The 16,050-nt window shown below is 54.3% G+C and overlaps 1 protein-coding gene and 1 long non-coding RNA gene across 2 annotated transcripts in view; one reads left to right on the top strand and one right to left on the bottom strand.

Annotated features, from left to right (window-relative positions):
• Positions 1–403: 403 nt before the first annotated feature.
• LOC130681016 (uncharacterized) lies at positions 404–15,261 on the top strand. The gene is made up of 4 exons (XR_008994054.1): positions 404–754; positions 12,364–12,438; positions 12,664–12,740; positions 14,834–15,261. It is a non-coding gene; the product is annotated as an uncharacterized LOC130681016 (long non-coding RNA).
• Positions 7,565–16,050, bottom strand: part of BEAN1 (brain expressed associated with NEDD4 1) — a 30,599-nt gene continuing 22,113 nt past the window's right edge. Inside the window, exons 3-5 of the mRNA XM_036897921.2 lie at positions 15,121–15,369; positions 10,728–10,878; positions 7,565–9,772 (exon numbers count right to left, since the gene is read on the bottom strand). Of these exons, the coding sequence (XP_036753816.2) occupies positions 9,433–9,772; positions 10,728–10,878; positions 15,121–15,369 (740 nt within the window). The 3' untranslated portion in view covers positions 7,565–9,432. The remainder of the gene's footprint in view (positions 9,773–10,727; positions 10,879–15,120; positions 15,370–16,050) is intronic.

Here is a 16,050-nt window from a genome sequence, read left to right as displayed (position 1 = left end):
GTTAGAGGTGGGATACATCGCAGCAGGGCAGCTGAGAAGGGCCAGGCAGGATCAAGGCACCCTGCTGACGCCGGGGGCACTGGAAGCTCCTGAGAAACAGCTGGGCCAGGGAGGTTGGTCAAATGGAAACCTGGCCGGTGATCATGTTACCTCTGTTCCATTTTACAGAAGGGCACACTAAGGCCCAGAGGCAGAACAGGACCTGTCTCAAGTCACAGCAAGAGAATGAATGAGCTGGGGTGAGGCCCTGGTATCCTGGCTCCCAATCCAGGGGCCCTGGCCTGGAGCCAGAAGAGATCAAAGTTTTCCGGTGGCTTTCCAAAGCCAGTCCTTCCCTTGTTTATTATGAGCTCCTTAGTTTCTTCTCTTTAAAGAGACAGTGTAACCTCATGGTCGGGAGTTTGAGGCCTGTCTGTGCTACTTGATAGCTGGTGATCCTAGATTAGCCTCTTTAGCTCTCAGTTTCTCCAACTGTAAAATGGCACCAAAGTCAGTGGGCACGATAGACACACTGCTCTCCCTGGAGCCAGAGCCCTGGCCCCTACCTGGGACCCCCTTGGTCAAGGGCATGACGGTGCTTACCTTTAGGGATCTGATTTCCTTCCTCCAGGGACACAGAAGTAGGTTGACAGAGATGAGCTCCAGGAACTCCAGTGCCTGCACCAGTCTGTGGCAGATGTGCTGAGCAGGGCGGGGGCGCCCCCAGAGAGTATGTGGCCCCCACATCAGGGGCCACATCCTCAGGGAGACAGAGGTGAGGAGGGGCCTCTGTGCCCAAGAGCTGCTGGGCCCTGTGGGTGGGAGCTGCTTGCCCGCAGACCTCGAGCCGGCCCTCCCTGGCTCCCTGCAGGGAGTAGTGGGTCACCCAGCAGCAGCTCAGGAGCGGCCTCAGCTGAGTCTGTGGGTTGGGGCTGGTTCATGGCGGCTCTGAGGGGCTGGATGTGGAGAAGTGGCCTGCCGGCCTGCCTGCATCCCACCCCAAAGCTTATCAGGAAGCCAGAGAGAAAGCTGCACTCAGAATGGCCCTGCCACTGCTTGTCACTCTGGAGGGCTGAGCTCTGAGGGTGGCTGGGCCTCTGCTCAGCCCCCAGTCCTGTCTCCTGGGTGGAGCAGAGCCAAGGTCAGACAGCCCCCACCCCGTCCCTGAAACAAACGGGAAAGCTAGACCCAGGAGGCCGGCATCTTTCCACACCCTTTCCACACCGAGGAGGGGTGGTGGATAGAAGCCCCAGCTTCCTGCCCTTGGTGGGACAGTTCGCAGGGGTGTTGTGCACCGTCCTTCAGAGGGAGCCACGCGGGCTGGGCCCCAGTTGTCCACAGGAATGCGCCATTCATTGGCTCTGCTCCCTCTCTCGTCGTAATTCTCTACTCCTTACCGTGCTTCCTGGGATTGCCTCCCAAAAAAACCAGTTAAACCCAAATCTTTGTCCTGCTTTTAGGAGAACAGACAGGGACCCTGCACACTCTCCCATCTACCCTTCCCTCCATCCACTTGCGGTTCTCCTCGCTCCTTCCTTCCTCCTTCCTCCAATTCATTCACCCAGTACTTAATTAAGTAATGATTCATTCAGCCACTCAGTGACTCACTCTTTCCATGGGGGTCGGCATTTCTCGAAGTGTGCTCCCCTAGGAGCATTTGTTGGAGGTTCTGAGACTTACATGTGAGTGAATATTCCCCACGGCCAAATAAATTTGGGAATTACTGGGTTAAGTACTGTCCCTTGGCTTCTGGGCTTCAGGACTTCTTATGTAGGGGGCTAATTGTAGGGTGTGAATTTCTAGGAGGGGGCAGCACGGGCCTATTTCTCAACCTCTTGGACCCTGGGTCCTTTTTATCGTCCTTGTTTGGTGTTTGGGGAAACGCTGTCTTTGGCAGCCAGCCTGTGTCTCAGTCCTTGCCAGCCTGGGGGCTTCAGAGAAAGATGAGAAAGGTCCCTGCTGGCAGCCGAGGGAGCCCAGCTGAGGGTGTGGTGGTAGAGCAGGACCTTGTAGAAACAGCCCAGGAAGACCTGGTTCTTGATTATCATTTGCTTTTTATGAGTCTCTGCTGGCCTCCTGTCCCTGTTCTGGATTATTCATTTGAGGTCCAGTATTAGGGGTGTTGCTCTTTAACATACATCAGTTCATCTGATCCCAAACTTCAGGTAGATTAGGTACTAGTCCAGGCGCACATGTAGCACCCCCTTGGTTTCCCCCTCGGCCTCCTTCTGGGTTGGAGACATAGGTCAGGGTCAGGCTGTCGTGGGAGGCTGCTGGTAGGCATTACACACTGTCACAGCCTGAGGCCCTGCCTGTCAGTGACCAAGTCCCCCTTCCTCCTGTTTTACTAATGAGGACACTGAGGCAGAGAGAACAAAAGCAGGCATTGAAACCCAAGTATGTTAGTTTCTTACTGTGCTGCAACAAATCACAAATGTAGTGGCTTAAAGCAACACAAATTTATTTATTTTTAACCCTAGCGGTCATAAGTCCAAATCAGTCTCACCAGTTGTTTTTTGGAGGTTCTAGGGGAGAATCCACTTCCTCACTTCTTCCAGCTTTGGGAGGCCGCCTGCATTCCTGTCTGTGCTGCCTCCTCCCTCCTCAAAGCCCCAGTGTAGCATCTTTCAGTCTCCCATTTCTCTTCATTCTGTTTCAGTTTGTCACACTGCCTCTTACTTTGACACTGTGGCCTCCCTCTTATAAGGACCTGTGGTTACATTGGGTGCCCCTGCATAACCAGGATAATTGCCTCTGCTCAGGGTCCTTAATCACCTCTGCACAGTCCCCGTGACCTGGAAGGTAACACACTCACAGGTTCTGGGGGTTAGAACCAGGACAGCTTGGGGGCCCCTTATTCAGCTTATCACACCAACTCTATCTGATACCCAAGACCATGCTTTTTCCGTGATACCAAAAATCTGTGAGAGCCCCAAATGGGAGTGGCAGATTTGAGGGTGGGGGATATACAGGGTTCCAGGCCATTGACTTGTCTAGAAGGGGAGGTCATAGGCCAAGGAAGGGGGGGTGTCTAAAACAAAAGAGTCTTAATTCTCTTTGTCTCTGTCTCTGTCCCTCTCCTTGGCCCCAGGAAGATTTTCTCCTTGAGGAGAAGGCTGGAGTGACTTTTGATTTTTTCCTATTAATTAGCAAAGTTTAACCCATTGGTCCACACAGTGTGATCGTCCCATCCCCCTCTCGTGATTCTTCTGCTGCTTTTGGTTACTTACTGATTCAACCACTTCACTCACTCTGGACATTCTGGTCTCAGCTCTTAGGACGCCCACTGTCCTTGTGAACTGCCTGCCTCCCGCCCTTGTCTCTGGGGTGGCTGAGGCTCCTGAGGGGAAGGCGCTAGGCAGGGCGCCTGGGATTCCCCTCGCTGCCTTCTCATGTTGGGGTCAGCCCCGCTTCTCCAGGGCCGGCTTCCTCCCCACTGGGCCACTGCAGCCTCCAAGTGTTGGATTTGGTGTCAACTGCATTATTCACATTTTCTGGGCCCTCAGAGGAGTGACTGGCTTAATGAAACCTGCTGTTTCTGCCTGCCAGGGTGGCTAACTGCCAACACTACAGGGGGCAGGGATCTAACACTAAGGGGGCACTAGAGATCTCAGGGGCTGTGGTTGGGCCATCCTGAGGCCCAGAAAAGGAAAGGGTCTGGCTCAAGGTCACACAGTGAGCTGATGAAAGAAGCAGGGACAGCCAGGCTTCTGGATCCCAGCACCCAGCCTTCATTCACAGTCCCTGCTGTCTAAAGGCTCCCAGGTTCCCTATAGAGCCTAGGAGCTCAGAGGCCACAGGGAGTGCAGGGGTGGGCTGCAGCCTGGACAGGAGTCCCAGGCCTGTCATCCAGGCTGTGACACACAGGGAGGGACCTGTTTCTCTCAGAACTGAACTGAATGTTCTTGCCAGTTGCCCATCCCATAAACGCCTCTGGGCCCACTACCCAGAGAGGATCCAGCCTGAGCCCTGACCCTGGGCCCCCAATCTGGCAGAGATGGCTCAGACATGCGGGGACAGTCCAGGAAGAGAAGGGCTGAGAGGAGGAGGGGCTGCAGGAGCTCTGCCCTCGGGGAGGGAGTCGGTGCCTTGCCCCGAACCTCAGACCCACTTTCACAGATCCATACATTGGCCTTTTGCCTAAATCTGTGTTCCTTTTCGGGAACAAAACTATGTATTTGGTTCCTTTTTGGGAACCAAACTATGGATGGGCGTATTCCTCAGGTGAATCGCCTCGGGGCACAGAGTGCCCTCAGTGTGGAATCTGCCCAGCTCCCCGAAGCTGGCACATGAACTGGGCTGGTAGCCTCTCCCAGACAGGGCGACGGTGGGAAAGAGCCAGGACAGATTCAAGATCGTGGTTCCCTCAGGCTGCTGGGGGCTGGTTCTACCTGCTCTTTCCTCTGCTGTGGGCCCTGGTCAGCAGCCACGCCCAGCTCCCCCTGCCCCTGCCTCTGCATAGCTGACGGGGTGGTCACTGCTTTCCCCTGGCGTGACATCATCACTGAGACTCAGAGCTGGTGGGCAGGGCTGTCATGTCCAGGGAACCGGGCAGGGCTGGCTGTTCTGCATGCGCCCAATCTCCCTACCTTCGTCCCTCTTTGCTTTAGAAAAGACTGATTCGATGACTCCTCGCCTGTGGGAGTGTGCATGTAACCCAGGCCCAGTAATCAAAAACTCTACTCCCACAGCCATTCAGAGGGCCACGCATGAGTGTGTGTCCAGGCCAATCATTTTTCTCTGAGAGTTGACGTTTGGTCTCTGGAAGAGAGAGGGTCTCTCTTCATTTTGGATAATGAGTCAGCCAGCTAGACTTGGGGCACCCACAGCCATTGTTTCTGCAGGAGAATGAAGGCGATTCAGGGGGCAGCAGACTCAAGAGAGACAATACACCTGCCCAATGTTCTCAGACTTCCTGGATCCAGCCATCCCTGAAGTTCGAGTTAACCACTTAGACATTAGTTCTCTGAGCCAATAAATATCCTTTCTTGCTTAAGAAGATTCAAACTAGGTTTCTGTCTCTTGCAGTTAAATAATAAGGGTGGGTGATGGGGCTCAGAGCCTGTCAGATGTTCTTTGAAGAGCTGTCCCTTATAATGGGGGTGGGTGATGAACCAGATAGCCACCAGCCATGGGGCAGAAGGAGGGGTGGCCTCAAGTCCCCAGGGCCCTGGCCGGTGAGGATGGGTAGTTGTTGAATCGCTCAGGCTGTAATAGCAGGGCCTGAGGACCTGCAGACCCAGGAGTCCTGGGTGAGATGCGGAGCAGGCACAGCTGTGCTGCAACCCAGGGGCAAAGGCATGCCCTGCCCCCTAGCCCGAGAATACCAGGCCTGACCCAGGTGATTGGTTTTGATTGAGAGCATTCACCTGGACTTGGGGCGGTTCAGTGTTAGCAGAGCAGAACAGAAGCCAGGACAGAAGATTCGCTCTCTCAGACAATGAAGCTTCCTGTCCTTCCCCTGCTCGTACCTGCAACCTGGTCAGTCATCAGATGGACACTGATGGTGACACCTGAGTGTGAGTCAGTGGCCTTGGAGTATGCATATGGGACCCCTGAGCGTGTGAGCCTTGAGTGTGAGGGGCACTAGGGTGTGTGCACCAAAGCTATCTGAGCAAGCATATACAAACTTGCAGGTGGTGTGAGAGGAGTGACGCTCTGGGGGTCCACGGGTGTCTGTAGGAACTTGGTGTGAGAGACCTCTGTGTGTACGTGAGCCACTGATGTTCCAAGGGGCTACTGTGGACAGCCACACTTGGATCAACACTCCTCCGTCCTCTCTTGGGTGATTCCTGCTGCTCATGTGTGGCAAGTGCTGTTGGTGCCCTGTTCAGAGACTTTGGAACACGCTGTGCCAATGTACTGACCCAGTGGCAGATCATGCTGACCATGGCAATGGTCTCAGCTGCCAGCTCTTGTCTGAAGATTTTCTCTGGTCAGAGGAGCTCACGGGGCTGCACAGGGGGCAGGGATTGACGATCTCCAAAGAGCAGCCTCAAACAGTGACCCTTGAGAGGTGGTGTATGAGTGATCCAGCCCCCTTCCCCTTAGGGGGTAACTTGGAGGTGTGCTCCATGCTATCTCAGAATTGTCAGGGCAGGACTGAGCTCAGCTGTCCACAGTGGCAACCTGCTTGATGACCGCCCCCCCATAAGCTTCCTTCCCTTCTGTGTTTCACAGCCCACTTCCTACTGGTCCTCCCTCATCAGCCCCTTAAACTCCTATCCTGTCCCAGAGTCTGGTCCTGTCGCTCTCCTGGTCCCACTGTCCTAGGAATCAGGCTCCACCTCCCACCTCCTTGGGGCCCCGGTGAGTTTGGGCTGAGCTCTGCTGCCTGAGGGGCTCTCCTTGGCCTCACCGTGCAGGCCCCTGGCAGAGTGGAGAGTCCAGTCTCCTTGCAGGAGCCTGCAGAAGGACCCTGAATGTGGTGCCACATGTGGGCAAGCCATAGCAGGTCACAGTGGGCACAGGGTTTATTGTGGCTAGAGGAGGGAGGGAACGTCAAGCCCAGCAGGCCCCGGGCTGATGGGGTCCTGAGGGTCTTTGTTGCTGAACTGTGTCAATGTGGGTGGGTCAGATTGGGGGTCAGCCTGTGGGCTGGAAACCATCACCACGAAGGCTGCTACATTCATTCCCAGAGCACAGAAGTGGCATCTGAGCCATGCTCAGTGGTATTTAGAAAGACAGAAGACTGTTGTTTTGCATACAGAGAGAGGACTTAGGTATCAGTCTGTGCCCAAAGAGAGATGCTGCGGGGCAGGAGCGATTCCTAAAAATGGGATGCTTGAATGGGTTAAACCTCATGGAAAATCCCATGGGTGGGAGACAAGCTCAGGGCCATATACAACTATGAGTGTCCTTAGCAGAGGGTTTGAAAGCGGGAGAAGGGAGTTTGCTCGTTTTTCAGGGGCCTGCGTGTTCACTTTGAACATTGTCAGCAGGCGGCCAGCAGGTGGCAGTATGGGCGCAGGAGTGCTAGGACGAGACCGGGGCTGCCCGTTGCTCCAGGATCGGCATACGACCTCCGCAGCACACGGGGGTCTCGGACTATGCCAGTGGGTTCCACCAGAGTCTGAGTGGGAAGCACAGGCGACAGAGGAAGGGAACCAGGCACCGTCAGCCAGGTGATCAATGACCAAAGCTGAGGTCTTACAGAGAGCACAGAAAGGAAGAGAATTTCTGCACAGGGGGAATAAACAAACATTTTGGTCTAATTATAAATTCCTCCCCACTTTGGTAGTCAAAGCCATAAAGGTGCTGAAAGCCAACTGATGTCAAAGTGAAATGTATAGTCCCTGGTGTCCCTGGAGTCAAGTCCTAAAGTTTATGGTCTGTCTTGGAGACGTTTACACTGGCCAAATCTCAGAGAAATAATGCCATGTTTCAGTGAGGTTAAGAAAAAAAGTAATGCCTACAAGTCACCCAGATATCCTTGTCAACAGGAAAATCACAAGGCTTTAATGGCTGTACTCTTGAGAGAACTAATATTTTCAGTTTTCTGCTGTTTACTGTTTCCTTTCCCTACAAATTTCAGATGGCATAACAGCCACCCCACCCCACCCATGTACTTCCATAGTTACTCCTTGCAACATTTTTTATTGATATATTTATTTTGAACACAGAAAAGATACACTGTTGCTTATTCAGCGATTAATCCAGGAACAAGAAAAGCTGCTCAGCTCCATCCCCCCAAAACACTGATGAGTACTGGGGGTTTTTATCTTTTTTCCCCAGCACTCTCTAGGGTTGCGGAAGCAAGATGCGTTTCTTAAGAGCGTCATCCCTGGAGTGCGTTTAAAAGCTGTACAGTACAACAGACAGATATTTTTTGCCTAGAAAACAGTACACCACAAAAGTGGACAGAACTGCTTGTAAACAGGGTCCCTCCCCAGGTGGAGTCAGGGGCTCCAGGATGCTACAGAACCAATGGGTGGATTCCTTTCAGTTCTGCACCAGAAAATTCTATTTCTACAGAAAATAAAATTCACGATCGCCATCCTTGCCACCCCTCTTCTTAAGAAAGGGATTACTGAATTGTCTTAGCCCTTCATTGGAGGAATTGAAATAAGGGGGAGAGGATGAATGGGGGTGCTGTTTTGGGAGGGGATGGGGAGTGAGGCAGGGTGGGCTTGAGAACTCCACTCCCTGCCGCTGGTGATGCTGGCGGGAACTCGCCCCAAAATGCTGGGCTGCCACTCTCCAGCAGGCTGGGTCTCCAGGAATCAGCTCTGTTACCTGCATGGTCTCTGTTGAAAATTGCTGGGATTCATGGGCCGAGCTCTGGGTCTCTCTACAGCCAGGCAACCCCGCAGATCTTCTGTGGCGCCCCTAGTGGTGAGGCTCCGATATGACCACTGGTCCTCTCATGGCATGGTGGTATTTACGGGGCTCACATCCCCTTTATTTTGTCTCTGTCTAACACCCTGGAGGGCTGGGCCAGAACTCATTGGCTTACAATTCCCAGCTGTGAGCTGCTGTCCAGGAGGACGGCACCAGCTTCTGCCTCCAGCCCATTCAAGCTTAGGCCATAATGGTCAGCTGGACACATACTTTGTGAGAGGCCACATCTGCCTCAGAGTTGTATCCAGACAGCCCTTATCTTCCTGGAAGACCCTCAGTCTTGGGCAGTGGTTGGACTGACTTGAAGAACAGCTGTACCCCACCACCTCCACTGCACACCCACTAAAGATCCTGTTTATCATCTGTGGCTTGGGGTGGGGGCTCTGAGATAACTCCGCTAGCACCACCAGACTGAGGGCACTGGGTTTTCGGGGGTGGTGGTGGCAGGGGGGACTGTGAGGGCCTCCAGGTTGTACCTGAGCCCCCAGACCCGTGTCCCTCACCCTGTAAGTGGCAGGGTGGTGATGTTGTAGCTCTTCTGCCCTGGAATTGAGAGAGAGGTGCAGCATGCAGCTGAACCTCACTGAGGCTTGTCCCCCCAGCCAGGAGGACAAGGTGCCCTGGGGTGGGGTCAGGGCAGGCAGCTGACCTGGAAAGGTAGAGAAGTTTCTGGAGGCAGAATTGGAGTTTGGGCACAGCCTGCCAGGTGAGGGCAGGGGCAGACAGGCCCAGGGAGAGGGAGGAGCAAGCCCAGTCCCTTCTCCTCTCTTCTCCCAGCCTTGTCTGCAGAGGCATAATCGACAGGCTGAGGAGGAGAAGGGAGGTTGGGAAAGCTTCATTTTTCATGAAACTTTTGCAGATGGGTTTGTGTGGATGTTGGGGGAGGCGCTGTGTTTGTGCACATGTCTGCACACGGGCATGTCTGGATGTGTGTGTGCACATGGGTGTGTCTGTACAAGTTGTAATTAGATGTGTGCCTGTGGAAGTGCATGTGAGCATGACTGGTGTGTACATATCAGTGTGTATGTGTGTGTGTGTGTGTGTGTGTGTGTGCCCCCATGTGCCTAAACGATGTGGCTCAGCCTGAAGACAGGACCTGACCAGCTGAGTTACTCAAACAATCCTCTCTGGGCTGGAGGCTGGGGCCCAGGTTGGGGCAGGTGAGCCCTGGGAGCTCCTTGGCCCTGGTTCTGGTCCTGGCAGTGGCAGCAGGCCTGATGGGGGGCTGGCCCCACACACAGCCTCATAAGGGGGCAGGGTGTCCATGGAGATGGTGCGGAGGCCACTCTGGCCCTGGATCCTCTGTGCCTGCTGGTGTTGGCCAGGGCTGTGGCCACTTCCCAGGTCAAGGACGCCGTCCTGCGCTGGGCAGGAGTCAGTCAGCGAGTAGGGTGGTGGTGCATCCGTAGGGATGTACAGCTGAGTGGCGCCAGGCCCCACACATTCCTCGTAACTACAAGAGAAGAGGCTCCCTTAGGGGTGGGTGCAGGGCTCTCTCCCCAAGGGCCAGAGGCCTGTCTGCAGTGACAGGCTGCCCTGGCATGGACCAGGCCAGGCCTCTGTCATGCTGGCTGCAGTGAAACCCCTCTCTCCCCTGAGGAGGGGCACCCCTGAACCACTGCAACCTGGATTCTGGTCCTGACTCAGCTCCAGTATTCCATGTGCACTTGAGAGAGCAAGTCACTGAGCTCTGGGTGTCTGCTCAGAACAGCAGCAGCCGCTGCTGTTGGAGCACCTCCCAGGCTGGGCACTGAGTGTCGGTGGTACTGGTGGGAGAACCTCAGGTTGCCAGGCAGTCCTTGGTCTCAAGTCACTCCAAAGTGGCCCTTCTGGTTTAGGAAGGAGTCCTCGGGCCTGGCTGCAGGGCAAAAATGCATCCACTGGCCAAAGAAAGGGCCGACTGGACTGGCCCTGGGGACATGGGCCTTCGGGGCCCCCTGGTAGGGAAGTGATGAGAGAGGCCTGACCACTTTTGTTAAGTACTAACTGGGGGGTGATCTGCTTGAGGGTGGCTGGCAAGAGAGGACCCAGAGGCGCCCCAGAGAAGAATTTTCTGATGGGACAGGGCTGTCTGGGACACAGTCACTCCTGTCTCCGGGGATGTGATTTGTGCTCCGGGCGTGCATACTGAGGAGCTAGGGCTGGACCCTCCACCCCACCCCTTCACCCCAGTCTGAAGGAGCTGAGCTTGTCCTTTCCTTTTCATGTGTCCCCTGGTGCTGCTGCTGAGTCATGCCCTGCCTCACTGGGATCCGCTTAGCTGGGTGGGGTGTGGAGATGACCATACCCACTGAGTGTATGTTTGCATTTATTGTAGTTGGGGGAGGTGTAGGTACTTCCCCTGTGTGTGGGATTTGTGCCCAGAGCCCTCACTCTCATGCCCTCCTCCCCTGACACGGCCCCCTTACCCTGGTGGAGAATCTGGGTACAGCTCCCGGAGCACTGTGGTATCCACGTCCCCATCGGAGCTGAGGTCCAAGGGAGGGGGCCAGTCCTCGACAGGGCTGCAGGCATAGCGCATCCCGCGGCTGGAGCGGCTGTACGTGTGCCCATCGGACGCTGCAGGGAGCAGACATTCAGCCTAGGCCTCAGCCAGCACCAGGGAGGGTCCTCATGTGTCTACCTGAGGCCACAGATTCTTTTCTCTCCAACGCACCATCCTGTCCCTCACCAAGCACACCACCCCATCTCCTCAGCAACAGTTTCAGAGTGTGAGCACCAGAGCCATGGCGGGCATGGGGTCACAGTAAGTAAAGCTGGCCCTGACCTGGGGGGCCTCCCACAGCGGTGGGCAGCCTGTCTTCGGGATAGCCTGGTAATGGACAGTGTGTCATGAAGTTAGATAGACATAGTACTGGGGTTGTGGGAACAGAGATGGACCTGACCCAGCCTGGAGGTCAGGGAGGGCTTCCTAGAGGAGGGGGTCCTAGAGCTGAATCTGGGAATGTGGTGTGAACAGAAAGCTTTGAGCTGTGGGGAAGGGCTGGGGCATGAAAAATAGGGAGAGTATCAGGGAATGCGGGTTGCAGAGGTCTCTGGTGTCAGACCTCCCTACTCCCTGATCCCAACCATGTACTATTTTCTTTAGGAATCCCACCGTGAAAAGGGGCTTCAATGATGAATTCTGGTGAGCCCATATACTACATTCTTTTCTGAGTTTTTTACTGCATATTGGCATATCAGAGGCTCTCAAAATTCCTGCATCTGAAAAATACACTTGGCTATGCTTGTGCAGCATAAGACCATAGAATCTTATTTTCTTAGACCTAGTAATTGCTTAGGAAATGCTACTGATGGAGCACAGTCTTCTCACTCTACAGCTGAGGTTCAGAGAGCCTTGGTGACTTGCTGGAGGCCACAAAGCAAATCATTGGTAGGACCAGAGGGCAGCTGGATGTCCTAGCTCCGCACCCAGCAAGCTCTCCACCTCCCCGTTTCTGACAGGTCTAGTAGAGGCTGGGGGCAGTGGGAGATGCGAAGATAGGTGAGGCATGAAGTCTCCCCACCCCCAGTGGGCTCCCACATGGCTCTTCCCCTCAGAAAACAGGTTTGAACATCAGGGGCGGGGCTTGTCTGTCTAGGGTGGGGCTCAGAGCCTTGCTTTGAGGTCGGCAGCATGGTTGCTGTCCCCATTCTACAGACTTAAGCAGCTGAGGCTCAGGGTTCAAACTTACCTGGTATAGTGTGGAGTTGGAATTCATGTGCAGTCTGTATAACCCCAAAGACTGCTCTTCCTACTCCCCTAATCTCTTTTTCCCACTCTTGATTCAACTGAGTGGAAAGATCTGGATAAAAAATTCTATCTGTGGGTATAATCCCAGGCTTATCTATGGGATATTGAGAAAGCTCTCCGAAGACAATATTCCAAACACGTTAACAGTGGGTCTGTCTGGATGACAGGATCATGACCCTTATATTCTTCTTCATGTTTTCTGTATTTTAAAGGTTTTCCACAATGAACACATATTACTTTTCTACTAGAAATAAGGAACTGAATAACATATGCTTTAAAAAGGAGCTGAAATGACACTTGCTTCCCTTTAGGGCACCAGCTGAAGAGCTAGCATTTCTGGAAGAATTTGGGGAAGAAACCCAGGGAGGACAGTACACAACAACTGGGTGAGGATGGAAGTTCAACCGGGACCGCTGTGCTCATGTGCTGGGGTCCTGTCCTTGCCACCATTGCCAGGGGAGGGCCCCACCTGCCGGTAGGATGTTCAGGAAAGCGAAGGCTCTTCCTGGATCTGTGTGGGGTGGCTCCAGTGGGCAGACCTGACGGCTGGCAGGGCCAAACTCCACTGCCATCTACCCCTCTCCTTACACTGCTTTTCTTGGACCTCCCAGAGGCTGAGCACATTGGGGAAACCGAGGCTGCCCGGAGGCACTCACCTAGCTGAGGCTTCAAGCCAGAGATGACCCAGGTCAGTCCCAGACATCGAGCTGGGCTGCACTCTTGTGGAATACCTGCATCCCCAAGGGTCAGGCTGCTGATGGAAGGGTAGGGACAGGCCAGGCTGGTGTGGGCAGAGCTGCTGGCTTGTCTACCTGGGGGGGGTCTTGGCTTCTGGGGAGACTTGAGGGGTCTGGGTCAGCTGAGCTTTCACCTCTTATTATTGCTGACCTTTTTCTTCATCTGAATTGTTGGTCAGTGATGCAAGTCACGAACCTTTTGCATCTTTCTTCTGCTGCGGCCCCTGCCTCCCTGCCGTGGTGATGTCTTTCTGTGTCTTGTCCTGAGTTCCAGCTTGCTACTCTTCTGGTTTCCCTAATAGCTTAGGCTTAACTAGAGAAGCGACATCTAGGCCTGAAGAGCCTGTAGGCCTTGAGTGTGCCTGCTGGACACTGCCCTGAGGTACACGAGGCGGCTGCTGCTGGCATTTCCCTCACACCTTCAACTTCCCTCGGGCAGGAGTGCCCAGCCTCTCTGAGCAGTGCGGTGCAGCAGCTAGATTGGGGGCACCCAGGTTGGGCTCCCTGGGCTCAAATTTGGGATCCACTTGGCTCGGTGACCCCAGGCAAGTTACTTAACCACCCTGCTATGATCTGAGTATGTGCCCCCTCCAGTTCATATAATGAAATCCAATCCCTCAAGGAGATCGTATTAGGAGGTGGAGCCTTGGGAAGTGATTCGATCACTGACCTTATAAAAGAGACCCCACAGAGCTAGCTCACCCCCTCCACCACCTGAGGACACAGCAGGAAGGCTTGTCTTATGAAACAGAAAGTGGGTCCCCGCCCCAGACACTGAACCGACCAGTGCCTCGATCTTGGAATCTCTAGCCTCCAGACTGAGAAATAACATTTTTGTTGTTTACAAGACACCCAGCTTATATATTTTTGTTACAGCAGCCTGAATAGGCTAAGGCTCACCCCCAATCTCAGCTTGCTTATCTGTAAACAAGGAAAGTAATAAAAAGTAGCCACCTTCAGGACCATTGTGAGGATTAAATGAGATTACGCTTAAAAAGTGCTGGGCATGCAGTGAGTACTCTTTACCTTTACCTGCTGGCAGTCACTACCAGCTTCTGTTCACCAGCTGCAGGGCCCCTTAATTGCTAAAAGGTGGCACCTTCCTTAACTAGTTACTCTAGTTAACTAGTAACTTAACTAATGATTCTTAACTAGTTGCTCTGTGAAAAGGGAGAGGGAACACCACAAACCTGGTGGTTAATCAGGGTGTGTTGGGGGAGGGCTGCATATTTCAGGCCTCCTAAGGTCCAAGCTGGTCAGAACCAATTTAATCTGTTTTAAAATTTTTCCTTTCTTTCTCCCAAGCTGTTTGGCCTGCAGGAGGAAAGACCCTCAGGCCCTGCCATGGCTCTGCAGCCTCCCAGTCACTTAATCTGCAGTGTGCCCGGTGCCTTCTGGGGTTATACAACTCCAGACCTGTTTTCTTTCCCAACTCTAAGCAGGGACCTGTCAGGCTTCAGTGCAGGCTTTTTCCTGCCATTGAAAACTGAGAATTGAATGAATTGAGTTCCTTCCTGCTGCTTTTAGATAACTGGCCCCTTCCAAATATAAAGCAGAGTCAGGTGGCTGACTATTCAATAAAAAATTCAGGCATTCTGGCCAGATGAACACTTTTGGGGCTGGTCAGCCCAAGAATTAGCTACCAACTCTGTGTAAGGGTGATTCCCATAACCGGGAAACTCTCAAATCGGTTCTCTTTGCACCTTGTAGCTTCTTTTGGGATAGATTCATTCATACATTATTCATCCTATCCATTCATCCATCCTCCTATGCATATACCCACTTGTCCCATCCAACCCTCCACCTGTCCATCTCCCTACCCTCCTGACATCCATCTTTCCACCCATCGGTCTGCCTCCCCATTCATCCATCCTTCCATCCACCCATTTAGCCATCCATCCCCATCCCACCCACTCATTCATCTCTGCATCCACCGACTGGCCCATCCACTCAAACCCCCCACCTATCCATCTTTTCACCCCACTATGCGTCTGTCTTCGCATCCCACTCACCCATTCCTCTCTTCATCCATCCCTCCACGCAGGCACCAGCTGGACCAGCTTTCGGTACAGCCTGGACGGGAGCTGGGGAGAAGCACCCTGCCCTCCCTCTGACCTTCGGCCTCACCCTGGCAGACAGCTGGGCTTCTCATGCCACTGAGAACATTGTGGTGAGCATGCATCCCTGAGCTCCTCCTGACCACCCAGGACCTCCAGGATGCTTTCCTGCCCACCCGCCCCGCCCATGGCAGAGCTCCACCTCACTGATGTCCCCTGGATGGTAGTCGCCACCGCAGGGGCGTCCCAGGGGGCGGGGGCGGCCACAGCTCACCGTAGCCGTGCTCGTATTCTCGGCGGCGACGGCGGCGGCGGCGGCGGTGGCGGCGGCGGCGGTGGTGCCTCTGGAGCCGGGCCTGCCTGTCCCTGCGGATGCTGCCCACAATGATGGTGATGCAAGAGAGGATGATGACCACACCTATGACTGCGCTCGCCACCAGCACGGGAGACACGAGAAGATGGCTGTGCTCTGAGCTCTCTGAGAACGTGGGGTAGAAGTAGCTGGTGCGGTTGGATCGAGCTACTGTGGACAGAGAGAGACGCTGAGCTGGGGCGCGGACCCTGTCACGCGCCTTCCTCCCCCATCCCTGCTGCCCTGTGGGTCATTTACCCCCGAATAAATGGAGGATATCCGGGGTCAGGCTCATGGACTCTGTCCTGTCTGCTCCAGCCAGGGAGGAGGGGAGCAGTGCCACAGGAGTGGGGGCTGCCAGTGGGGAGCTCACCTCCCCTGCTCTGAAGCTCTGGCCTGGGACTTCAACCTACACATTATAAAGGGAAGCTCAGAGATGGCAATGGACTTGCGCAGTCACACAGAAAATGAGTGGCACAGCTGAGGCCTGAACCCAGGACTCAGTGCTAGTCAAGGACTTGATTCGACTAAGACAAGAGCTTGGAAGGTCAGCATGACTTTAACAAGGTCTTGGGAAGGGGAGGGGAATGCACAGGAGATCAGAGTATGAGGACCAGCTGGGCTGGCCTCCAACACTGGCCTGCTGTGGGGACGAAACCTACCCAGGGAACTGCAAGGAAATTGGGCAGGCCCAGGGCTGGGCGGCAACTGACCCAGACATGTCAGGGGGTTGGATCAGATCAGGGAAGGCTTCCCAGAGGAGGCGAAGCTGAGACGCATTCCAGGCAGGGGAAGAACAAGGACAAAGGCATAGAGGAGTGGGGACTTCTAGAAAGGAGTATGGATAGGATG

The sequence above is a fragment of the Manis pentadactyla genome, chromosome 15 (genome assembly GCF_030020395.1).
Source record: "Manis pentadactyla isolate mManPen7 chromosome 15, mManPen7.hap1, whole genome shotgun sequence".
Lineage (NCBI taxonomy): Eukaryota > Metazoa > Chordata > Mammalia > Pholidota > Manidae > Manis > Manis pentadactyla.
Note: the sequence above shows the minus strand (reverse complement) of the source record. Positions and strands in the feature narration are given on the sequence as shown.